This window comes from Petromyzon marinus, chromosome 22 (assembly GCF_048934315.1).
Source record: "Petromyzon marinus isolate PM22_M1 ecotype Great Lakes invasive population chromosome 22, UKy_Petmar_22M1.pri1.0, whole genome shotgun sequence".
NCBI lineage: Eukaryota > Metazoa > Chordata > Hyperoartia > Petromyzontiformes > Petromyzontidae > Petromyzon > Petromyzon marinus.
In genome coordinates this window covers 15161875-15188455 of record NC_133688.1, presented here as the reverse complement: position 1 = coordinate 15188455, position 26581 = coordinate 15161875, and the positions used below count along the sequence as shown (strand labels likewise).

At 42.2% G+C, this 26581-nt stretch overlaps 1 protein-coding gene across 8 annotated transcripts in view; it reads right to left on the bottom strand.

Annotated features, from left to right (window-relative positions):
* LOC116944948 (ras-specific guanine nucleotide-releasing factor RalGPS2-like) overlaps positions 1-26581 on the bottom strand; it is a 226099-nt gene that overhangs the window by 101259 nt on the left and 98259 nt on the right. For all 8 annotated transcript variants that reach the window (XM_032958926.2, XM_032958928.2, XM_032958930.2 and 5 more), the window contains one exon: positions 3009-3092. In XM_032958926.2, the coding sequence (XP_032814817.2) occupies positions 3009-3092 (84 nt within the window). The remainder of the gene's footprint in view (positions 1-3008; positions 3093-26581) is intronic.

Genomic DNA, 26581 nt, shown 5'->3' with positions numbered 1-26581 from the left:
TTCAAAATGTTTAGCGTACTTCCCGTCATACAACAAACTTGAAATTTGCCATGTGGGTACTTTCCAGACTGTACACTATGCAAACATTTTAAAAATACACTTTTGTATTTTTTTTTGGGGGGGGGGGGGAGCTCAATAATGCATATATGTTTTGCACGGCAAGTGAGCTCTGACGTCAACTCTGTCACGTGACCCTCGCACGTGGAAGCGTAACGCATTGTAGTGTAGCGGTTAGCGCGCTGTGTATGTGTCTGTGTATGTGTCTGTGTGTGTGTCTGTGTGTGTCTGTGTGTCTGTGTGTGTTTCTGTGTGTATGGAAGCGTAACGCATTGTAGTGTAGCGGTTAGCGCGCTGCGCTACGAGCCCGGCAACCCGAGTTTGATTCCCGCTCACGGCCACCACCGGTGACGATTATTTTAACCGGTCCTGAGCCTCCCCTAGGTCGACTTAGCCTCAAACGAGTAACTGCTGTGGTGTGTCAACATCGCCACTGGGGAGACAAAGGCGGCCGGGTGTGGCCAATCCAAGTCCCGGGCGAAGCCGGGTAATACAGCTAGTTCATAATAAAGGTTTTTGGGTAAGATCGCGAAAGTATAAATGTGTCGCAACCCTCTACCACCCGACACGGCCAATCAGTAAAAAATGCGTCACGTTAACAAAACGCCAATAAGTTACTTCTTCAGCCCACCGGGGTGTATGAAGAGTGAATCCACAGCATTTCGAATATGTGTACGACGTTTCGCTGGTAATGACATCCAGTATCTTCGGGTGATTTGCCAGAATAGTGAAGCCATCCACCTGCTTCCGGTCTTAAATAGTGCAGGATGACTCCTTCATCGTTGAACCCCATCACGTTTCGAGATCAGAGGCGGAGGTGGGGGGGGGAGGTATTGTAATTATATAATAGATTAGTAATCAGTTAATTAGTATGTGATTCCTCTATAAGGAAATGTAATAATGTATGTATTGTGTATTACTTAATAATACGCTTCCAGGCTGCACTAAGTCTGTAGTTATCAGAGCGGTTAAAATTATTGATATTTCTCTGGTTCAGGACCATAAACATGAGATGAGTAATGCTTCAAAACACATTAACGCAGCAAATCACTTTAATGCGAACCTGGCAGTCTCGTAAGTATTTGACTTTTTTTCCTTTAAAATGTGTGGCTATGTATGTTGAACTTCTTTTGCACCGTACGTAGCCAACCGTGCTAACTGGATGTGCGGGTTGGAGAGATGTGGTTTAGAGAGTGTACACACTATGTGAGAACAATGAGCCAGCAACCACCGAGTACTGGGTACATTTCCCAGACTTTCAAAAGACTAATCCACGTGCCCAAGTGCACGTACATCTAAATGGTATAGGCCCCGTCGCTAACGTTGAAAAAGGCGAGTGTTTTTTTTATCACAAAAAACAGTCCTGTGCCCATACTATAAGCACGACTGTAAAAGCCTTTGCCTTGTTTGCTAAAAACACAAATACCATAGCTGAAAACCATGTTGTTAAGTATGCCAAATTTCATATTTTTGTACCATTCAATTATTATCCCAGGGCTGCATACATGCAAAAAAAAATCAATAAAACATTTTAAGTAGTACATAAATTGTTGCAATTTTTTTTTTGTTATGACGATATGAAAACTTTTTTATTATGCAGCAGCATGTACAGCTTGAAGCACCATTCCAAGGTAATTATACCTTCCATGCCAAAGCTACTGAAACTACATGCTGGGATTGTAAAACACTTGGCTGTGAGAGAAATACGATGATCCTGCTCTTCACTTGCCCAGCATGCGTTTGGGCTGATGCTGCTCAACAGAACTGGGCCTTCTCACAGGCTTACCGGAATGGACAGTGAGAATTAGCACCACATGGGTGACCGTTAAACCTCCTTTAGAAAATATATACAATTTAACAAAACACAGGGCAGCCCAATTACGTGTGGCATTCTCCTCACCCACATCGACAAGCCAAGTGAAAACGTAGTTTAAATATTAAACTCTGTTCAGTGATACTGTAAGAGTTGTAAATGCAATGTGTTATTTTCCTATTCCCTCCCTCCAAAATGAATATATATGTGTACATACTTGTGTATTTATTCATCTACTTATTCATATGCTCATTTCTGTTCTGTTTTTGTATATCCAAAGAACTATGAAACTACTATGATGGATTGTTAACATATGTGTCCTCTTTTTAGTGATGTCAAGGGAGCAGAGTCTAGACATTTGATGTGATATTATTTTTTGGTCACTGCGCATTGGACCCACTGTCTACTCTATGACTGGTTGGGCCCCCGACGGTCGAGCCGAACGTAATCAGGATGGAACATTTGAAAGGAAAAACGGTGTAAATGCAGGAGAAAATAAACACAACAGCGCATCAATTCACATTATCCCTTATGGGGGGGGGGGGGGGAAACTAAAGGGGGGGAAAAATTATTTCACAAGTCTGAGAATGTTTATGACCTAATATATTGGAAGTACGTTCTAACTGAAAACTACAGTCATTGATTGGGAAAGGTTGGTCAAAAAATTTATCGAAGTGATATATGTATGTCTATCTTTGGTATGAAATCTACAAATGTTCCAAGGCCATCTGATTCTAATGATTGGCTAACAAAAGAAAATAACTTACATTTTCCTATTTCCGATATTTATGCATAACATAAATACTGTTCAATGCGTGAAATTACTTATCCACATGCACAATTACTTACAAAAATAATTCCACTTAAAAAAGTGACTGCACACTGTGGACCTTAATGAACTTTGTATTCATAACATTCACTCAAGTTGCATGTGTTCTTCATAGACGCTTCAAAGCCCCATCATCTGCATGAAACTTGGATTGGTCATGAAAAAGACAGAACCATGATCTCGACATGTGGGTCTCTGACACTGGGTTTGGCAGGGAGACAGAGACAGAGGGTCTCTGACACTGGATTTGGCACGGAGAAGCACGCAAGGCAGAGAGCAAGAGAGAGGGAGAGCGAGAGGGACACTCACGTGGTTGAAGCGGCGAGTGAACGCTACCACGTTGGGCGCCAGGCTGTGCTTCTCCTTGCGGTTCCACCCACAGCTCGAGAGCTCCTGCGAAACACACGGCACACGCAGCACCTTCCCAGTTAAACCTCGCTTCAACGGCGCATTGCAAAGACATGCTACCTAAGGTTCATACTGCACATACTACACACACACACGTGCACACCAAGACCCAGAGCGGGCCTTCCCACGCCGCGTGGGTCGCCGGCGTCGACCTATATTTAAACCACGCTCATCAGCGCACGTCGATAAACAAATGTGTGGAGCAAAGCCACGGGAGCATAGAAAGTATAGTCCAACAAAGTAATATGCTGCACTGCCCTCTGGCTGCTGTTCACGTGGGCCGCAGAAAACTGAAGTGCATTGTGGTCCGCCCATCCAGTGACTCTCACATCTCAACCCTGCTTCTGAGATCTAACAGAATCGGCGCATTCCAGGTGATTTTGGTAATAGGCCCACACATGTACGCACACAAATATGGGCACATGCCCAGCACTCTTTGCAAACACTTCCGCGTTTAAGTGTAATGGTGCATTGATTAAAGGATGTGAAGATGCATTGATTAATGCACATGATGACGCATTGATTAAAGCACACAACAATGCATTGATTAAAGCATGTAACAATGCATTGATTAAAGCATGTAACAATGCATTGATTAAAGCATGTAACAATGCATTGATTGATATCAATGCTTATGCTAAGGATACATGAATCAAATTGTGTCAACAAGAATCTTATTTACAAAGTATCCACATTTTTGCAATATTATATTTAAGATAATGTAGTATGCAAACTGTAAAAACAAGACAAAAGTCGAAGAATTAACAAATCAAAAATCACAAACCAGAATTATGATGATTCATCGAATCTATGGACTGTAGTTGCGGATGTATTACTTGCCAAAGAGACATTGTGAATTCCATAAGTTATTTGACTTTATTTCCTATATAAAGTAACAGCCAAAATGATTGTGAATGAATAGAATCAGATGGACAGCTATTGCAGAGAAGGATACTAAGAATATACTTATGTGATAAATACTGAAACACCCAATGCAACAGCATGCATTACATTTTGATTTAAAGCTTTCGTGACTGCAGCAATTCATATTCTTAGCTCTTTCGGTAAAGTCACGTTGAAGGGAAACAATAAAATAATAAAATATATATAAAACAATAAAAATTATCACGACGTTCCGACCATAACACAAACGGTCGTCATCAGGTGTGTCGGTTTGCATAAATTTATGTATTTTAAAACGGTGTATTTATTAAAAAAAACGTCAGCGCCACGCGCAGCGATTTGGCAGTTTATTTAGAAGGACGAGTCCATCTATGTTCTGAAAAGAGGAGGGGGGATTCGTCTCCCCCCTCCTCTTTTCAGACCATAGATAAACTGCCAAATCGCTGCGCGCGGCGCTGGCGTTTCTAATAAATAAATAAATAAATGCGCCGTTTGCGAATAAATAAATTAATGCAAATCGGCACACCTGATGACGACCGTTTGTGTTATGGTCGAAACGTCGTGAGAATTTTTATTGTTTTATATATATTATTTTATTGTTTCCCTTCAACGTGACTTTACCGAAAGAGCTAAGAATAAGCATGCATTACTACAAGAAAACGTGTTTCTACTCGCTGAAGTTCTACAGGGCAAATAAAATTAAAAAAAATGGAAGAGAAATAAAAATGCGAAGCTTTTAATTCATTTCGCTCGGGGCATTATATTTTCTTCCTCCTTCCATTGCACATCTGTCTCCATGCATAATTATGCTTATTTCCCACAGGTGCGGTGGAGTTGAAATGTTTACATGGCGCACGGCATTACAAGGAAAAGCCTCGACATAAACATTACCACAAGCGAGACGTTTGTTACAAACTCAGACAGTCGCTTTCCACTCAGTTACACATTGGCAGGCGTATAAATAACGTTTCAGTAAGACCCATTCCATAGGCTCATGCATTTGGAAATGTTTACGATCGTGCACAACACTGTGTAGAGACCCGTCCAGAGTTTGCTTGAACTGAATCAATGCTGCTGAATTGATGCAACTCCCCAGAAGGCGGTGGGAGCCGATGGGTTTTGTAAACATTACTTTTACGTTTTAGGTGAAGGGATGGATATATATACGAAGGAGACATTGTCTGCTTATTTATATTTTTACACTGCACAGGAATGCATTCACGTCGGTGGTTTGCGTTGGCTATAATCGCAAACAACGAATAACTACTTAACCATCTAAATTACTGCCGAGGTCTTTGCTAGTCGACCGCTGGATGAAGACCTCTCCCTCAAGCTTTGTTGGTCATTGGCAGGGGTCGACAAACATGATAACAAGAGCCGCAATGCAACGTGAATGCGAGACGGTGGTCTCCTTAATAAACAACGTTCACGAGGCGGTACTTAAAGAGTCGCACGTTGCCGACCGCCTGGTCATCGGGTTATTTTTTTAACCATATTTCACCCATGCTGGTTCAGCGCGTGTTGATATATGGGGGGTGCTCTGAACTGGTTAGTATATCACTCGCCACTCATGTTCAATATGGCCAGGAATTGAACTCAGGTCATCGGGTTAATGGGGCTGTGCGTTAACCGTTGCTCGACCACTCTGCAACACATTTTTCACTTCACGAAATCCCCACCCTGTGAGTGACCAAAGGCGTAAACTAAACAGTGGCTGACTTTACACTGCAACCTAACGAAGCGTTAACAACACAACAAAACGTATCTGTCCTGCCCACATTAGTTTCTGTCCAAGGTTAAAGAACGAAAACATAATCGCACATTGTGCATGGCACATAGCTGCAGTTGTCTTGACCACCGTGGACACTTAGAATGGGCGCATGTTTACTCAAGAGCAGATTTGCAATTGTAAAGCCTTGCTTGGCCTGCGTAAAATGTCACGCCTATCCATGTTAAAAAAGGGTCTCTGCCCTCTGACCGGTGACCGCTCCTACCGTTTTTGAAATGTATTCAAAAGCGCCCAGATCAACGACGTGGGAACACCGCAGGAGCTGAGACAGCCTCAGTGGAGCCAACCGCGCCTTGCTCGCTCTTCTGCAGAGCACAGCAACCTCCAGAGTGATGGAGACATAGGCCTCAAGGGCTCTTACACCACGTGGCTCGGATGCATGCCATACTTTAGATTCTTTTCCGCATGGATTTTGCGCAGTTGTCTGTTTTACGACCTACTTTTTACGACCGTCACTTGAGTCGAAGTGCGTTTCGTATGCCGGGGGGCTGGAGGGGCTCAAAGGCATCTTGGCAGCACTGTGCATTAAAGTTTGCCGGAAAAAAAAAACATTTCAAATCAGCTGACTATTTGGAGAAATGCATTCAACTAAGACCCCCTTCTTAATCAACAAAATAGTTTATTATTATTGGCAAAGGAGCCACACAGAGATGTGACAATTTGTCTAAACGAGAAAGTCGATGCGTATAAAAAAAAATATTCCTTTGTGGCAGCACGCGAAAAATAAAACACGCCGGTTACCATGAAGGCGATTTCATTTCTCGACACACACAACGCATCGCCAGTGTGTCCTTAGATCACGAGGGATTTCTATATTTTTTTTCTCATCGCCAATGGTCAATCATGCAGCACCAGCCAGCCCGCCACATTCGCCGGCCGCCCGCTGCGCTAACACATGCGGCAACGCCGGGAGTTTCAGCTCCATCAGAGCTCTTGCGTTCTCACAACACACACACAGTCTTACAAAAACCCCTTTTCCATACTCGCGGCCAGAAATGTAACCTTTCCCCCCCCACCCCACCCACGCACATATGTCACGTCAAGCATCATACACTGGGGCAACTGGCCAATGCACACTTCACAACGTTTTTTTTACTTCCATAGCCTCATAAATATTACGCAAAACAAACTATTTAAAATCGCTACCACAGCTGTTAAATAGTTGGGCGACCAAGTATACGTAGATATGCAAAACCGTGTAGAACGCACGGGTAAATTTTACGCAAAGATACTGCACAAATAACACGAGAAAAGCTCAATGAAATACAAAATAAATTGCTCTCAAAATAACACGACTATTTATTGTAGATGTTTTTTGCAATGAACTACTACTTGGTAATGATGTGTTTATACAACGTGTTTTATGAACATGTGCACCGGGTGGTTATGAGTGGGGGTTAGCAAATATTCTCGCCAACACCCGTTCGCGAAAACAAACAAAAAAAGTACAACACTTGGCCATCGAATACCAGTTGTTTAAATTTGGAACCTAAGTTGCAGCACATTTGAAAGGAGACAACCCAAGGTTCTCTGTGTGCAGTCTCAGCCATGGGGATTTCTGCCCAGGAGATCACTTGACATTCAGAGCTAACGTCACAAGTCGTGGCCACGGAAATTTCGCCGAGGAAAGTTCTCGTTGCGGGAACGTTTCTCGCACTAACAATACACAGTTGACGGCAATGACTGCTTTACTCTCCACTCTTTCCACTGTCAATGCACGGCTGTAGGACAAGCATGCATTTTAGCAGGCGTCTTTGGACGCGTCCCCCCCCTCGTTGGTGCGATCAGACCGTCACGATTTGGCGATTGCGGTTTTACTCGGTGGTTACAATTTTATTGGTTCCAGAATTCTGCTTGGCCCTTATCTTTACCGTTTGATTTTGTATTGTTAATTATCTTTTTTGTCCCATTCCAACAGTTCTATTCACTCTGTTAGCATGATTGTAACATTTGCATATATTTGCATGTAATTTACAAAAATCGAAACAATTGATTCTTACATGCAAGCTTCAATGCATGTGGCCTGAGCATTAAAATAATACATTTTAAAATCAACTAACCGATGCATCGGTGCATGCCTAGAATTTTCAGGGTTATGCACATCTTGCTTGACCAATGTCTATCACCTGCAGGTTAAGAATGTTTTGTGGATGAAACACATACGAGGCTTTATTCCAAAAACATAATTCCAGATGTGCTGACATTTATGGTTGAAGCTTAGCTGGAACACTGAAGATCATCACACAATCTTTTAAAGCGTATCAGGAAATCAGGAAGCAAGTTAAACATCTCGTACAAAATTTTATATTTGTTACAGCACCTAATCACCCAAAATGCATCAGATCCCATCAGATCTAGAAAACTAAGCAGTTGAGCCTGGGCAGTGCTTGGATGGGCGACCACCATGCATAAAACGAGTGTTGCAGGTTGCTGGGGTGCTACATCGTCACTCGAGGGCAGAGGGATAAACATAAATTGTTGAACCGTGCTATGTTCCAGTGTCTAGGAGGCACGTCGTCACGAACTCGCACTGACCAGCGTGGTGAAGTATACACGGCGTGGGCACGCCCTCATCGAATGGCGGCTTGACAAATGTGCTGCACAAGCAGGGACGGAGCCAGGATTTTCAGCCCGGGGTGACATTCAGCAAATTTTAATTTCAAGAACGATTTAGAGAGTCAGGCTGTTGAACTAGACGCCATCGGTTGGCGACACACTCTGACAATGCAGTTGCACGGAGTCCGCCAGACCGAGTGGTCGTACACTTATACGCAGAATGTTTCAGATTTTCGATTTTTTTTTTTTTAATATTTTTTCGGGAGTGACAATTGTCTACCCCGTCACCCCCCTGGCTCCGCCCCTGTGCACACGAGGAGTTCTTACGAAAAGTGCCCTTAAAAGTTCCCTCTACCGAGGATGCGATGGGCAACTAACCTGCGTTTCTGTTTTATTTGGGCGTCTCCTCTGGGGTTCCCCATCAATCTACCGAGTAGGGAAGGCACTGCTTCGCGGCTGGGCTATGATGAGATCACGCTCTGTGGGATGGTTGCGGCCGCCTCCTCATTCAACCTTCCTTAGTGTCACTACAAATGCGGGGAGTGGGCCAAGTATGCCATCATCTGCTTTGAAAATAGTTTTGAAGTTTTCTTTTTGAAAAATCTAAAAGTACCCACTATCAAAACCAGACCTAGAGTGCTTCTCCGAAGCAAATAGCGTGATGTCAATGAATGAATGCAGCTGAAAATATGCAGTGGAATGAAAGCCAAAATAGTATCAAATGCAAAGCAGGTGAAGGTCTGTTTCCCTTTGGGCAATGCGCTTTACTTCCATAGAGGATGAACAGTGTGCATTACACTGCTTCAAAACACATGAAGTGGGAATTGTGGAAACACAGACATTGTTTTTGATCACATTGTTTAACAACATAACAAGAGATATATGAACAATCATGTTGCTGTTATACAGAGATTTTATTATATATTATTCGGATAAGTTTTTTTTTATTCGAAACAGGTGTTTCCCTATCACAAGAATACAGTATTTGAACTTGACCCAAATGCAACATGCCAACGTGAGCAAGGACGTCACTAAGAACCACTGGATGTTGCTTTGGCAATGTCACATTATGGGGCAATGCGTGGCTTGATAATTAAAATGAATGGTTTTTATTTATTTCAAACTTAGTATCTTCAGTTGTAGGAGGAAACTGACTTTAAATTTAGACTAACTCTCCTCGGGTACAAATGCCCCTTAATGAAATCGGCTCAAAGAGACCACCTTGGCCTGAGCCTTAGCTTCTGCTCTGCAGCAGTATCCAGTCTCTGCTTCCAGCCTCAACAAGATGCAGTTGTGATTTAAAGCTTTCGTGACTGCAGTAATTCATATTCTTAGTTTTTTCGGTAAAGTCACGTTGAAGAGAAACAACAAAATAACAAAATATATATAAAACAATAAAAAATTCTCACGACGTTTCGACCATAACTCAAACGGTCATCATCAGGTGTGTCGGTTTGCATAAATTTATTTTGAAAACGGCATATTTATTTATATATATAAAAATAACGTTTGCGTCACGCGCAACGATGGCAGTTTGCCAGGACTAGTCCATCTATTTTTTGAAAAGAGGAGGGGGGAGACGAAATTTGTTTTTATGTATGCTGTCAGAAAGGCACTGTAAGCGTGAACAATCAATCAAGAACTGAAATGATTTATCAAATCTTTCCAATGATTGCTAAGATAGAATCCATCTTCTCGGTTGAAATTGTCTCTGTGTTTGTATATGTGGATAGCCTCATGAACGAATCTCTCATGGAAGCCAGATGGCTTACAAAGAACCTCCGTCTTGGAAAAGTCAATGGCATGTGAGCCTACTGAATTAGAACAATGATCTGCTACGGCCGAGGTGTTGGTCCTACCGTGTTTAAGGTCTGCTTTATGTTCACGAATGCGGTCCGAGATATGGCGTTTGGTTTCTCCAATGTAACTACTACCACAGAGGCAACTTAGTTTGTAGACACCAGGGTATTGTATGTCCGGAATCACATCTTTTACAGACGGAACCAGATCACGGATTTTATGTAATGTGTTGAAACGGACCTGGATCTTGTGTTTATTCAAGATTTTGGAGATCTTTTTTTGTGATCCCAGCAATGTAGGGTAAAGTGATGGTTTTGAAAGGCTCCTCAAGAGGGTTTTTCTTCATGGTTTGAGTGATAGCTTTGCGGATTGTATAGTCGGAGTAACCATTAGCCCTAAGAGCTTGGTGTACGTGCTTGAGTTCACTGCTTATGTGTTCCTGGTCGGAATGCATTGGGCTCTATGATACAGAGTCTTGATGAGAGAATTCTTCTGTGATGGATGGTGGTGGGAATCCGGTTTCAGATAAGCATCCGTATGGGTAGCTTTCCTGTAGACAGAGTGGCTCATTGAACCATCAGGTCTCTTTTTAATTAGGACATCCAAAAAAGGTATCTTGCCATCTATTTCGACTTCCATGGTAAATCTGATGGCTGGGTGTATGGAATTGATGTGGTCGAAGAATTTGTCTAGAGCAGGCCGGCCATGTGGCCAGATGACAAAAGTGTCATCCACGTACCTCTTCCACAAGGTTGGGCGCAGAGTGGCAGTCTGGATGGCGTCAGTCTCAAATTTCTCCATGAAAATGTTAGCTATAACTGGAGAAAGGGGGGAGCCCATTGGGGTGCCCTCAGTTTGTTTGTAGAAAGTTCCATTCCAAGTGAAGTATGTATTGGTTAAACAGTGTCTCACCAGGGGGGGTACCTCAGTGTTTAGTCCTTGATGAACCAAGTCTTCAATGATTGCAATGGTGTCAGGTACAGGAACCTTGGTGAATAAGGAAACTACATCAAAACTGACAAGCAGGTCGTCTGGGGACAGGGAAATACCCTTGATTGTTGATACCAGGTGAGTAGAATTTTGTACCGCAGAGGTGGTCTTTCCAGTGAAAGGACGCAGGATTTCAGACAAAAAACGAGCTAGTTTGTAGGTGGGGGAGCTGATAGTAGAGACTATGGGACGAAGAGGTGTATCAACTTTATGTATTTTTGGTAAGCCGTATAATCTTGGTGGCCTGGCAGCAGAAGGTTTCAACGAAAACTGTTTAGATTCCGACCAGGAACACATAAGCAGTGAACTCAAGCACGTACACCAAGCTCTTAGGGCTAATGGTTACTCCGACTATACAATCCGCAAAGCTATCACTCAAACCATGAAGAAAAACCCTCTTGAGGAGCCTTTCAAAACCATCACTTTACCCTACATTGCTGGGATCACAAAAAAGATCTCCAAAATCTTGAATAAACACAAGATCCAGGTCCGTTTCAACACATTACATAAAATCCGTGATCTGGTTCCGTCTGTAAAAGATGTGATTCCGGACATACAATACCCTGGTGTCTACAAACTAAGTTGCCTCTGTGGTAGTAGTTACATTGGAGAAACCAAACGCCATATCTCGGACCGCATTCGTGAACATAAAGCAGACCTTAAACACGGTAGGACCAACACCTCGGCCGTAGCAGATCATTGTTCTAATTCAGTAGGCTCACATGCCATTGACTTTTCCAAGACGGAGGTTCTTTGTAAGCCATCTGGCTTCCATGAGAGATTCGTTCATGAGGCTATCCACATATACAAACACAGAGACAATTTCAACCGAGAAGATGGATTCTATCTTAGCAATCATTGGAAAGATTTGATAAATCATTTCAGTTCTTGATTGATTGTTCACGCTTACAGTGCCTTTCTGACAGCATACATAAAAACAAATTTCGTCTCCCCCCTCCTCTTTTCAAAAAATAGATGGACTAGTCCTGGCAAACTGCCATCGTTGCGCGTGACGCAAACGTTATTTTTATATATATAAATAAATATGCCGTTTTCAAAATAAATTTATGCAAACCGACACACCTGATGATGACCGTTTGAGTTATGGTCGAAACGTCGTGAGAATTTTTTATTGTTTTATATATATTTTGTTATTTTGTTGTTTCTCTTCAACGTGACTTTACCGAAAAAACTAAGAATAAGATGCAGTTGTGTTTCAATTTCCATTAAGTAACCACATAGGGCATTCCTTCATTGCTAAGGCTAGTCTGTACTGAAGAAGAAATGTTTAAATAAATATATGCAATAAAAAAAACAAGTATGGTAAGTACACCCAGGACTCAACATTAACAGGGGATCTTTTCGTTATATTTAAAAGTCCAAGGACCGATTGGATTAATGCTGTTAATAAGAGTTTACATTAGAAATTGATTTACTTTCCCTTTGTCAATCCACTGCTGGATTGTCTCCACATGTAGTGTCGGTCATTAGGGGTTGTTTTTACCATGTTGATCATAAAAAATACAAATAAACAAATATTTTTAAAGATGTGTTCCTACCAAAACAAAACTGCATGCAAGTCTACATCACCATAATGGTATTCACTATCAATAACAAACAAAAAAGTACACCGGGACCTAAAATAGTCTCAGAATGACTGCACATAGAGTATTGAGTTAAGTTTTAGAGAATGACAGAGTATCTCAACGACATTAATATACCAAACAAATATGTACGATTGTATGTCATTTTTTGTAACCAAAACTATTCTGCTTGGGGAGGAGAAAAGGAGACACGAAACAAATGGCCTTGCAGCTATGATTCATAGATATCAAGGAACCCCACTGGAATAAAACTGAATTAAAGCTCAACATTGGCCTTTCTGGCAGCTAAAAATGGCTATCGTATTACGATTCATCTTCTCACGACCTTGGGAACATTCACCAACTCTCTGAGAATGTTCAAATTTTCATTTTTTCTAAAATACATGTAAAATCACCATAATGGAATTTTATTGAAAGGACAAAAGGAATCACAACGTCCTTTTTGTTGGTCATTGTCAAACTTGGAAAGACCTGAATACACAAGAGTTCTAAATGGTTACATAACTGCAAAGAACAACATAAAAAATAATAACATTTAAAACGTTCTTCACTTGTATTTTAAGAGCTTCCATATGGATAAGGTATTTGGGAGTTTCAAATGCACATATGCTAAAGGAAATCCTTCCAAACTGACAAATAAAATGTACTTCGCTGAACAATTTCAGTTCATCAAGGCAATATTTCAAACACTCTATACAGTATCAATATAAAATAATAATCTCGTATAGTGATGCAAAGAGAAATGTAATACTTCCAAAGCACCCTCGGTGTGAATCATCACCGTTGCAATGATGCACTTCATGAGGTCAATGCAACTAAAACTAATATTAATCTACATTTATATTCTTAGCTCTTTCGGTAAAGTCACGTTGAAGGGAAACAATAAAATAATAAAATATATATAAAACTATAAAAATTCTCACGACGTTTCGACCATAACACAAACGGTCGTCATCAGGTGTGTCGGTTTTCATTAATATATTTATTTTAAAACGGTGTATTTATTTATTTTAAAAAACGTCAGCGCCACGCGCAGCGATTTGGCAGTTTATTTAGAAGGACTAGTCCATCTATGTTCTGAAAAGAGGAGGGGAGAGACGAAAAATGAATGTATGCTGTCTGAAAGCCACTGTAAGCGTCAACAATCAATTAAGACCTGAAATGGTTTATCAAATCTTTCCAATGATTGCTAAGCCAGAATCCATCTTCTCGGTTGAAATTGTCTCTGTGCTTGCGTATGTGGATAGCCTCATGAACGAATCTCTCATGGTAGCCAGATGACTTTACCGAAAGAGCTAAGAATATGAATTACTGCAGTCACGAAAGCTTTAAATCAAAATTTAATCAACATTGTACAGTACATCTTGATGAGGGGTGTAAAGATTTTCTGGCTACTACAGTGCTGAATGGGAGCCAGCAAAAGAGCAGCGCAACAAAATAATTTGTTGTAATATTTAGCGAGGCCCCAATGTCCACTTCCCACCTTCAGCAAACTACACGGACCAGCGTCCTGAAGTATAAACGAAACTACACATGTTTTAGTTTTATTTCACCAGGTAAAGCCCACTGAGCTATGTAGCTCTTTTTCAGAAGCGACCTGGCCACAAATGATAGCTCAACGAAGTGGCTTATCAAGTGGACATTTATATAGCAGCCAAAGGACTCTAAACACATGCTGATCATTATACACGCGGAGGGAAAACCCGAGAGGACCGGAGTAAATGTAACGCGTGCACGGGGAGAACATGCAAACTCCAAATATACAGGCGTCTGCGTTGGGATCGCACCCACGACCTCCTCCATACCAGGCAAGGGGGTTAACATCGAGCCACCGTGAGATGTTAACTAAAAAAAAACCAAGACCCGCACGGTATGGGGAAGGGCCCTCATCCAGCAATTAAGGAGGCATGGTTCCCAATATTAGGAGGGATATTAAATAAATAATAACTTGTGGGAAATATTGCATATGCCCCTGGGTAAATGGGGAATGCCTTTGCAGTAACCCAGTAATGACCCTACTGGGTCCGTCACCATGGGTCAACTGAGCTGCTGAACCGTATCCGCTAAGCCACAGTAGACCATAAACACACTAAATGGTCTGAAAACATGTCAAAGGAAATGTATGTCCATATACAATACAAGCCCCGTTCGTCATCCTTCTACACAAGGCTTAGCAATTAATTCCTAAACTACAGACCAGTTTGACACGTAGGCTTTCACGGCCACAAGAAACGCCCAAACAAAAAAGAAACGCAGGTTAGTTGCCCATTGCATCCTCGGTAAAGGGAACTTTTGAGGGCACTTGGTGATAAGAACTCCTCGTGTGCATGTGCAGCTCATTTGTCAAGCCGCCGCTAGATGAGGGCCTGCCCACGCCGTGCATACTTCACCACGCTGGTCAGTGTGAGTTCGTGATGACGTGTCTCCTGGACACTGGAACATAGCACGGTTCACCACCCGACACAGCCAACCTGTATGGTTTGTCACGTAAAAAAAAGCGTCAATTAGTTTTACTTTCCAACACACCGGTGGGCTGAAGTTGTAACTAATTGGCACGTTTTGTTTACGTGGCAAAGCTTACTGGTTGGCTGTGTTGGGTGGTGGTGGCTTAACGACACATTTATACTGACGCCATCTAACCCAAAATACCTGCATTTTGAAAAATACAGACCAACGACAATTCACTACTCAACACAGGCCTTCTCTCACCCTGTCGGTCACAATGGTTGTTTGACCATACTTCACCTCACTATTCAATGGTAGTTGCGGTGATAATGGGGTAGAGGGAGCAGGGGTGTAGAGGGTACGCAGAACCACTTCAGACTGAACTCGTCACTCATGTTAGCCGTGGCTGACAAATACAACTTGGGCGCTAGGTACACAGTGAAGTGCACTAACCATTGCACCACCACTCCTCACACGCAAGGCTACATAGTACCATACGGAATCTCATTTTTCCATTCCCGTATTAATTTTCCATTAAATAACACGCCGACTAGACTGAAGCCAAAACCAAATTCCGAATTAAAACGTGGACCGAGTTCAGCACTTTGCACCAATATCAGTAACAATGTGAAAAGCTACATCATGGGACCTCCTTTGCCAGTAATAAATTATGATAATAGGGTTTTCCCATTTCTGGCAATAAAACAGGTGTTAAGATTTTTTGATATAAAGCTTTCGTGACTGCAGGGATTCATATTCTTGGTTCTTTCGGTAAAGTCACCACGTAGAAGAGAAACAATAAAATAATAAAAATACAAAACAATAAAATTCTCACGTGGTGCTAACGTTAAAAAAAACGCCACTTTTCAAATGTTCTTGCTGTGGTTTTCACACCTGATGACGATTGCTTGTGTTGCAGTCGAAACGTCGTGAGAATTTTATTGTTTTATATTTTTATTATTTTATTGTTTCCCTTCTCCGTGGTGACTTTACTGAAAGAACCAAGAATATAGGTGTTAAGATGTTAAAGCACCAAACTGAAACTTTTGCAAGGGAGACAATGCACATACTGTCAGAGCATGTTTTTTGTGTGCATGTTCACCACAAGTAGATGTGGTTAATAATGCAGACATGATTCCTTGCAAAGGTTCCAGTTTGATGTTTTAACATCTTGACACCTGTTTTTATTGCCAGAAAGGGGAAAACCCTATTATCATATGTGAAAAGGGGAACATCCTATTATCATATGTAAAAAGGGGAAAACCATATTATCATATGTAAAAAGGGGAAAACCATATTATCATATGTAAAAAGGGGAAAACCCTATAATCATATGCGAAAAGGGGAAAACCATATTATCATATGTGAAAAGGGGAAACCCTATTATATGGTAAAAGGGGAAACCCTATTATCATATGCGAAAAGGGGAAAACCCTATTATCATAAGTGAAAAGGGGAAACCCTATTATCATATGTGAAAAGGGGAAAACCCTATTATCATATGTGAAAAGGGGAAAACCCTATTATCATATGTGAAAAGGGGAAAACCCTATTATCATATGTGAAAAGGGGAAAACCCTATTATCATATGTGAAAAGGGGACAACCCTATTATCATATGTGAAAAGGGGAAACCCTATTATCATGTGAAAAGCTGAAAAATAATTACAAAAAGTGGCGAACCATATTTAAGTATCATCATCATCATCAGTCATGATTAGTCCACTGCTGTATCAAGGCCCCCCCAAGCCGCTGCTATCTCTCAAGGTTCCCACGGTTATGTGATGCAACAATCCACCCAGCAGCTCCATACGAGCCAATCACATCGCTCCATCGGCACAGTGGATGTCCTCTTGTATGCATTTCCTCCTTCGGCTGCCACTCGGTAATTATTCTAACTCGCCAGCCATCATCCCCTTATAATGACGTGTCCTCTCCCAAGACCAATTAATATTCTTACCAGCCGAAGTGAACGTCATTAACATACATATGTTCTGTAATATTTATCTGATGATAATATCAGCTGTTGAATTTCTGCCCATTGTTTGAATTTCATCAGTACGAAAAAAACTGCAGACAATTAAATAACTGGCTTCTCAATTACTTAATTGCAAATGTAAACTAAAATTCGAAGAATTCCCATAGCGTCATGAATTAAGACATTCTACCATTTGGCACAAATCACTCCGCATATTTTGTGTTAAAACACAGGCTTGTCCAATTACAGACGCACAAACCCAATCCTACTATCCCCATGGACATTCATAGAGGCACTACACTTTACTTTTAATGTCATACACTTAACATGGTTTATATATTGTAGTACCATGAAGCTAACTAAGAACACCCATCAAATTAATTAAATTAACGAGTTGGTGAATTAATGATTTCTAGTCACGATGCTATAGGGATCCTCTCACTGTCTTGAGAAGGAAAATAACAAGAAATACTTTAAGAATAACGTAGATCTTCTGCTCGCATAACGTACCCATGACTTAACACATTCTCCTGCGGAGGGAGCTGCGAGGAACGTTGGGTTGTCAATGGCCAGGGTCAACGGCGGCACCACGTGGTGTATTCCGCAAATATACCCGACCGTGAGGGCGGGCACAAGCCGGCGTGAGTAGGTTAAACGTTGAGTTTTATAAGGGCACCACGGGGTGACCAGTCCCTCCCCACCCAACCCCACCCCTCCCACCCAGCCCCTCCCCACTCTCCCCACCCAATCTAATCTATTATATAATTACAATACACAACCACCCCTCTCCTTCGCCTCTCATCTCTGCACCGGATGGCTTCAGTGGTGACGTCATCTTGCTCTATTTAAGACCGGGAGCAGGTGGAGGGCTTCACTATTCTGGCAAATCGCCCCATGATGCCGGGGATGTAATTACCAGCGAAACGTCGTACCACTCAAACTGTAAATGTTTGTGGATTTACTCTCCAACACACCGGTGGGCTGAAGTAGTTAACTAACTTGCGCCTTGTTTATGTGACAAACCTTACTGGCCGCATCGGGCGGTGCGGGGTTATGACACACATAAACCTGCGCGATCTAACCCGAAAACCTTCATTATTAATAGTTATACATTGTCTCAATGCAAGCCAATATGAGTATGCTTTAGAGAACAGTGGGACATGGGCCCCCTGGGAAGAGAAACGTCCACGTGCATTCATTTAGTAGAACGAGACCAGCAGTCGTAGGAGAAGATGAACGATCGTGAGGCTGGATGAGAACAGGAGCAGGGAGTCAACAGCATGGGTGACACACGGGAACGGAGGGAGCAGCTAAGGGCGAACTGCTGCCGAAGAGCTTTGAAATAAAACCTTTATTATACTGGAAGTGCGGCAAAGCACAACATCAGCGCAATGCAATTTTGAAACGCGCTTACAAAGTTAGGGGGGAAACTGATGAATACGATAATAATAATTATGTCGTGATAATTCATATCACGTCGTGAATAATTATGTCGTGGCAACCCTGCTGAAAGCAAACTAAATATGAGAACAAAGGAGTTCTCTAGAATAGCGTAGACGTGCGAAAGTAGCATTGCCTAGAGGGCCAACTCTGTTGTGGTTCTGGAGCCATCACTCATATGAAGGTAACTGTTGCTTAATGCCACGCTGGTAAACATGCCAGCCGCTTCCTTGGCATAAAAATTGCTCATGGGAACTAAACAAAAAAACATGGAGGGCTATGGGGAAAAAACTGTGCAGTCTTTAGTGGAGAAAAATTGTAGAGATTTTAAAGTGGACATCTGTGAAAAAGCGCTTTATAGCTCATCGGATTCCTCCAGTATAAATACATATTGTGACATACTCTTTGGTTCTTTTGGTAAAGTAACGTAGTTAGAAATACAATTTGATTTGTTTTATTTTATTTCCCTTCACCTGATGAAGGCCGCTTGTGTTGTGGCCGAAACGTCGTGAGAATTTTATCGTGTTATTTTATTTTATCAATTTATTATTTTATTCTCATTCTACGTGACTTTACCGAAAGAACCAAAGAGTATGGATTGCTGCAGTCACGAAAGCTTCAAATACATATTGTGATTCTAAAGTGTGCGGTGGTGAGGTCACAACCGTGGTGAGGTCACAACCGTGCATCTCGCGCAAATGTGTTAGCAGTGCGAGGACAGCCATTCCTTGATTTACGAACGTTCTGTGTTACAAAATTTCGTGTTAACGCAATTGACAAATTATGGATAGTTTTCAATTAACGAAATCGAATTTCCACGTGAACGAAATTTCACACGGCACACGCTACGGGATCATTAAAACGAGAATCACGTGGGAGGCTGCGTCAACCCATCCGCGACAGCGTTCCAACAGTGCAACAGTGACGCATCCACATCACCTTTCCAAGTAATTCCAACATGCAGCAGGTCTTTTGGTTAGTTAGCTGAAAAGGTGAATTAGTTTTGTTTTAAATGTATTATCATTCAATCGTTTTAATATTAACGTTCTTTATTGTTATGTCTGTATTGTGAAAAGTGATATACTGTAGGTGTATATTTTTTAGTTTAGGAGAAGAGTTGGAATGACGGTCTGAAACACAACCCTAACTTTTCGTGTAAAATTAATGCGAAAAGCCGATTCCGATTTACGAAATGTTTTACGTGTGCTTTTTTGATGAACGCATCCCTTTTGTAAATCGAGGGATACCTGTACTGGGCTGTATTATGGAAAAAGTTCACTCCTAGAGAATTATCCAGTCTATGCGTGCACCGGAATGCTGTGGATGGACAGAGGTTTTTTTTCAACTATGATTTGCATAATAACATGATTATCAAGCCTGTAATAGTACATTGCTGAAACGGATATAGTCCACAGTACCCAAGATATTGTTTGAAAATATACATATAGAATCATAGAATAAAATGCTAATAATTGCTGCTTGGTTTGTCCTTAAATGTGCAAATTAACCAGAATATCCAACCCAGATACAATACTTTTTTAATGATCTGACATTTGTTTGCTTCAAATTGTTCTTGAAGTATATCGACAGAAAATTCCGATTTAAAGCTTTCGTGACTGCAATGATTCATCTTCTTTGGTTCTCATTCTACGTGACTTTACCGAAAGAACCAAAGAAGATATATCGACAGAGTATATATAACGTTTCTTTCCTGCCAAAAGTCGTGCCACGTGGCATCAGCTGGTGTGACCTTTAGCAAGAAGGCACGTTAAATTAATGATTGCACAATCTCAAGAAGAAGAAATTTCCCCGAATATCCAAAAATCCCAAACATTTATCTACAACTCGTTCCTAATTTCCACCCAAGGGGCAATTGTGTATAGGGACGATGAGTTTGTGATCACAAAGACAATGAAACATTCACATTAGTCATCGACACTGCCCCAATCGAAACGCTTATGACAGGTGACGCCTTCGGGAAAAAGTCGGACACCAACCCCGCCCTGGCTCTGCCCTATCCCAGAGCACACACACACACACCCATTGTGTGTGTGTGCTGAGGAACATGGAAATTCTATTAAATAAACCGACTAGGCAGCTATGCTCGTGGTCATCCCCCACTACCCCCCTCCCCACTGCCCCCGCCGCCCCCCACTACCCCCCCACTACCCCCGCCCGTCACTACCCCCCCCCACTGCCCCTGCCACCCCATGCAGAAGATGACCAAAATAACCCATTGCACAGTGCATCTCTGAACCACACGTAAAGTTAACAGAAAAAATTCGTACGTTTTTAAAATCACCATTTATTGGGGTGTCTTTTTTTAAATCTATTAGTGGTCTATTGAAAATGTAGTCGCAGGAAATGGCAAATGCCCACTTTTCGATGGCAAATGTTAGCAGTTTAAGCAATGGAGCAGCTGTGCCAATCTCCATACTCGAGGGAGGCGGTGGGCTGCTTAAAAACGGGGGGGGGGGGCGGGGGGATGATAAAAAAACGAAGAGTGTGGGCGATGGGATAATCAGGAATTCAGGACACAGTGACATGATCCTTCCACCACCTGCTGCATCTATCGCCCAGCCTCGATGCATGCCTATGGCACCAGGCGTGGTGTGGGCAAGTCTTGTGGCTCCGCCGAGCACATTCTCTCAGAAAGCTCTCTGGACAAAATATCACACTCATAGGGCTCTGTTTGGCATCAAATGTTCATGGCAGGGCTGAGAGTGCAGAACTTTATCCCGTGCGGAAATGGCCAAGCGAGCGTGGCTGTGACGTTAAAATACGACACCTGCGAACAAATGACCAAAGTTTACCACAGGTCGTGATTTTATTTCCAAAGACACATCTGAAGGGACGAGTGTAATTTCCCAAACAAATGTCTGTATAAGAGCCGAATACTAGGCCTGTCAGGCTAAAGCACAGGCTAAATAATCTTGGGTAGTGTTGTTGACTGCATGGAGGTGGGTTGTTCAACAGGTGTCTATGAGGAATATGTCCAAAGCCTTCAGCTGTTATATCTCTGTAAGTTCCACAACGAACGTTGTTATTTTATAAACAACTAGCAAAGTATCCGGATACAAAAAAATCACGTTGACGCACGTTATACATACGCGCGCAAACGCTCCCCGACAAATCCTTGTTTGAACGTAAGGCACCGCCGTGCTAAGGAGACTTCTAATGGTAAAGAAAAAGCAGAGTTCAAGCTAGAATATTCATGCTTAAAAAAAATAATATTATTCTTCCCCACTGTGTCCACTGTATTGCTTTACAAATTTATAGAAAAACCGGCAATGTGCCCAAAAGGCTTCTTAATTACTCTCGTTTGCATGTTCCACTTTTGAGCACTAAAAATAAATAAATATACCAAGGAGGGAAGTTAATGCATTATTAAATTCCTTTTAGCTTACGTGGCTAAAGAAAATGTTTTCCCGGAAAGAAAAGTTAATGGAAGCAATTCATGTTGAGATAGGTGTATTTCACGGGAAGCGGAATATAGATTTTTTTTTTAATGATAGCTTAAGCCACGTGCCACTAGGCAGCATTATGAAAAGCGTGTCAGGGCACGTCGCAAAGCCCTTTCTAAAAGCAGGCTAGGCCACCTGTTCCAGTAGAAGTCAGCAAATTGAAATTCGTTATTTCATGGATGTGGGGCAGACTGATAGGTCATTGTGTGAGTAAAGCGAGTGAGGCTAAGGAGTGCCTGCTTGCCCACAACGGCAAGATTTCTTCAAACACAGTATGCAGTGTGTCTACGGAAGTAGGAAAACAAATCCACGTGCAGGGAAGTAATCATTGACTTCATTTCCATTTTTAAAAAAGGCAGGACAAGCAATTTTCTGTTGGTATGCTTTCTCTGACGTGATGCTGAAAATGGCACTTGCAATACATTTTTTTTTAAACAATGAGCTTACAATAAAGCGAGAGATGAAAAGCTTATGTTGGGCAGATATTGACATTCCCCAGTTAATTCGCTTGACATTTTGAAGGAAACGTCGCTAAAACGTGTGGGCTGAAATACAAAAGTGAAACCTGGGTCCAGTTTTCCCAACACGGGCACTTCACGGGACGCTGAACACAAACAAGGGCAGTGACAACGCCTCGCCGTGCAGACAAAGCAGCCACGCTTGCGCTCGCATGTCCTCGGGAACACCGAGTGCAGGGAGGTCGCGTAAATGCCCACTTGTCTTGATTTAACAGCCACCCACGCCAGAGAATGCGTCCTCGTATGAATCGGCTTGGCAAGTTATTCCGCTCACTCCCCGATGTTCGACAATCTCAGGAGTTCATCCTTTCAAAGCTAAGTGCAATGATCGGTTGCATGTGTTTCTTTGTGCTGTCACGAATGATTGGGCAGAGGTCATTAATCTCGCAGCATGCGAGGACCCCTTCACACCAGCGTGAACGTGTGTCATACGCGCCGTGTTTCCACTACTGACTGGAACCAGGACTGCAGAGGTGTTGTTTAAGCACTCTGAGCCCGCATCAGACCAGAGAGTCATCCATCCACATGAAAATACAATTTTACGCTGGCATCTTAAACGGGGGAAAATATGGGCACAACAGCTTCAGAACATTCCCCTTCGGACAGCGAGATCGCTTCACTGCGTGATGTAGCCCAATAAGCGCACTTGGAATGACGTCAAGCGAATATCGCATGAAAAGAGAAGCGTGGATCAGATTTAGACTCGACTATTACCCGTCCCTCCTTGTGATTACCTTCTCAGAGCGCCTCGTGCAATGTTGCAATAAACAAAACTATACACGTGGATTATACTGAAGCCTACGCCAGACTCATCAGAAGTGTACACATTAGGTATATTTGAATGGGATGTGATCCATTTGGTTCTATGACCAAAACATCGCCCTGAATGCACCCTATTTTGTCAGAACCGCAGAAGCTCAGCAGAGGTTTGACCCAGACGAGTACTAGCATGGGTGACCACACCTGGGTTCGGTAGGTGTTGTATAGGAGTAGCTGCACGGGAGACGGCAGTGTTGAGAATTACCGCGCCCGTACGTGCGATGGGTTTCCTCCAGGTTCTATGGTTTCCTTCCCCAAAAGCCTAAAAAAAAAATCCCAGTGCAGGAGGACTCTCCCCATAAATAATGTTGACGTTGAGGATTCCTTGAGTAAATAATTTGCACTATTATGAAAGGAAAATGTACTGTGATATCATGGTTAAATAACGCCATAAAACAAATTAAATACCCTTAACTCTTAACCACAGCACACAGGGCAAGGCTGTAACATATACTCGCGATCCAGTATGCTTTCCTGCTGCGGTCTGCTGGAGTTCACCATAAAAATGCCAAAGCGCAAATTAACACGGTTCATGCAACATGTCACGTGACAGCACCGCACATCGAACGCGGGAATCGTATCAGCCACCTAAAAGTGATCAAACAAAAAAATGGCTTTTAAAAAAAAATAGTCAGCAACCCCCAGTGCACCAAAGTTTAATACGATTTGCCTATGGCAAAGTGCAGACCAGATCTCAGGAGCTCAGGTTCCTGTCCCTCGAATCTGTTTTTTTTTGCTTAAAAAAGACCAAGAGGGAGATTTTATGCGAAGTTGGTGGCCAATCGTGCACCGCTCGGAAGGATGCCGTATTCTGTCGTCCATGATAACGTCGTGAATTTTATAGACACTTAGACATGTTTTTTATTATGCGTTAACGTAAATCAAGTGAACACTCATGAAGCGTTACATGTAAAAAAAAAGCTTTTAATTTATAGCAAAGTATTGATTTTATGGCTATGTGAACCTTATGGCGGGACCCCGGGGTCCCGAATAAACGGAAGTCAAAATCGTAGTGGACGAATTTATTTTTGGCGACTCCGTCCCCACCGTGCCACATCAACGTCGCGACCCACCTGGCGCGGATCGTTCTGTTGTCGTGTCGTGTTGTCCAAGCGCAGCAGCAGCGAGGACAAATGTGCACAGAAGAGCTGAACAAGCGAATGCACTCCATGCTCGGGTATGGGCAGGATCATAAGTCTTATCCAAAGCTGCTCAAACTGCCTACGCGACTTATGTCCATTATTTGTCATAACGGTATGCATAATACAGTGAAACTGCTCTCTTATCTTCATTATTATTTGTGACCTACCAATGTCTTCAGCCAGAATCAATCGATGACAATCCTATTACCTGCAGATATTTAACAGATGAGATACGTTGCACCGTTAATTCCTCCTGTTTGATAATACTTCTCTTGTCCATATGCATCTGTGCAGATAGTTTTTTTGTTTGCGGCTAAGCCATAGTCCCCACATACCGCTCGTATCAATGCGGATAAGAGGAGCGGCGACCCACTACTCTGTAGAGTAACATCGGTATAAGCGCTTGTTACAATATAAACAGCGCATTGAAAACGCGTACTATTTATGTACTGTTTACAAAGTGTGTTCACAAATCCACACTGAGAAACACGATGATTGACAGAGGGGTGTAAATTCTGTTTTCGATAGTGTATTTAAATAGAGGTACTGCAGGTAAGTAGTTTTCAGTTTTAAAGGCATAGTTTAACAAAACAACACTTGCCACCATCCTTCAAACCCATTGGTGAAAAATAGCAAAGTTTATTTACATTATAATATAATGTTTACATTATATATACTATGTAATATGTTTACATTATATTATAATGTTTATGCGAGAGCCGGGGGCTTATGGGACCCCCGGGGTCCCGCCATAAGGTTCATATATTGCTCATGGATACCATCTGTGCTGAATACAATACCATTTTGGATTTATATAGTGTCTAAATGTAACCACTTTTCAAGACTTTATTGTTCGAGAGTAGCAGAGATGAAGAGGACTATCTTTAGCCTGGACTTAACCAGGGAGCAATGAGTTAACAGCACAGACGGATGGATGGAGTTACAGACGATGCAGACAGAAGAGGAGAATGCGATACCTCTGTACGAGGGAAGGTTGACTATGGGCCGTCAATCAAACGCCTTGGTTGCTGAATGTGGCCCAGCAATGAAGAGTGAGATCAGAGGGGATGGGAAAGTCAGGAGCAGGGCCATATAAGAACTGCTTTGTGTGTTTAGTTTGTTGTGCTTCTCCCGCACCTCAGATAAGCATGGTTGTCTGTGTACGGTGCAAAATAAGTTCAACATACATACAATACAGATAGTCCCCGAGTTACGATGGTCCGACTTACGATATTTCGATCTTACGATGGCGATAGCGATACGACAAAATTGAAAAAGATTTTAAATTTCTCGCGCGGCAGGCAAACGCAGCAGCGTACGAGGTCCGATACTTGTGCGTTTGGGACGCTGCCGGGATGTACGCGTCTCCCGCCTTGTGTGGTGATGCCTCACTCTCAACAGCGGTCGACGGAGTTAAGTTGTCCTCGGTGTTAGCGCGTGTATTTTTTTCTGTGTTTTTTTTTGTGTTTCAAAGCAAATTTAAAGTTTTTTTTTTATAGCAGATAGGATTGTTTCCTGAAAAAAACTTTCCATTAAATTGCAGTTCATATAGGTAGGCTAAGAATTTACCTTGGTTTTTACTTTACATTTACTGTGCAATACAGTATTGTAATTAATACACACAGTATATAGTTTATACAGTACGCTACTGTAAATTGCTCTGTTTCGCTAAATTATCACCTTTCTTTAAGACTCCTGGGTAGGCTAAGTCCATCTTCGACTTACGATATTTTTGACTTACGATGGGGTCGTCGTAACGCATCTCCATAGAAAGTAGAGGACTTGAAGACAGCTAAAGGGGAAATCTTGAAACGTTTATCTGGGGGATGGATTGGGAGCCAGTGGAGTGATCCGAGAGGAGATGGGTGATGTGGTCTTATTTTCACGTGTGGGTGAGGAATCGAAATTTAATTTTCTGGAGTTTTTAAACTCGGACATTTTGGGGAGACCTTAGGAGAAGTGAGTTGCTACAGTAGAGTTGGGATGTGATGAAGGCAAGGATGAGGATCTCTGCAGCAGCTGGGCTT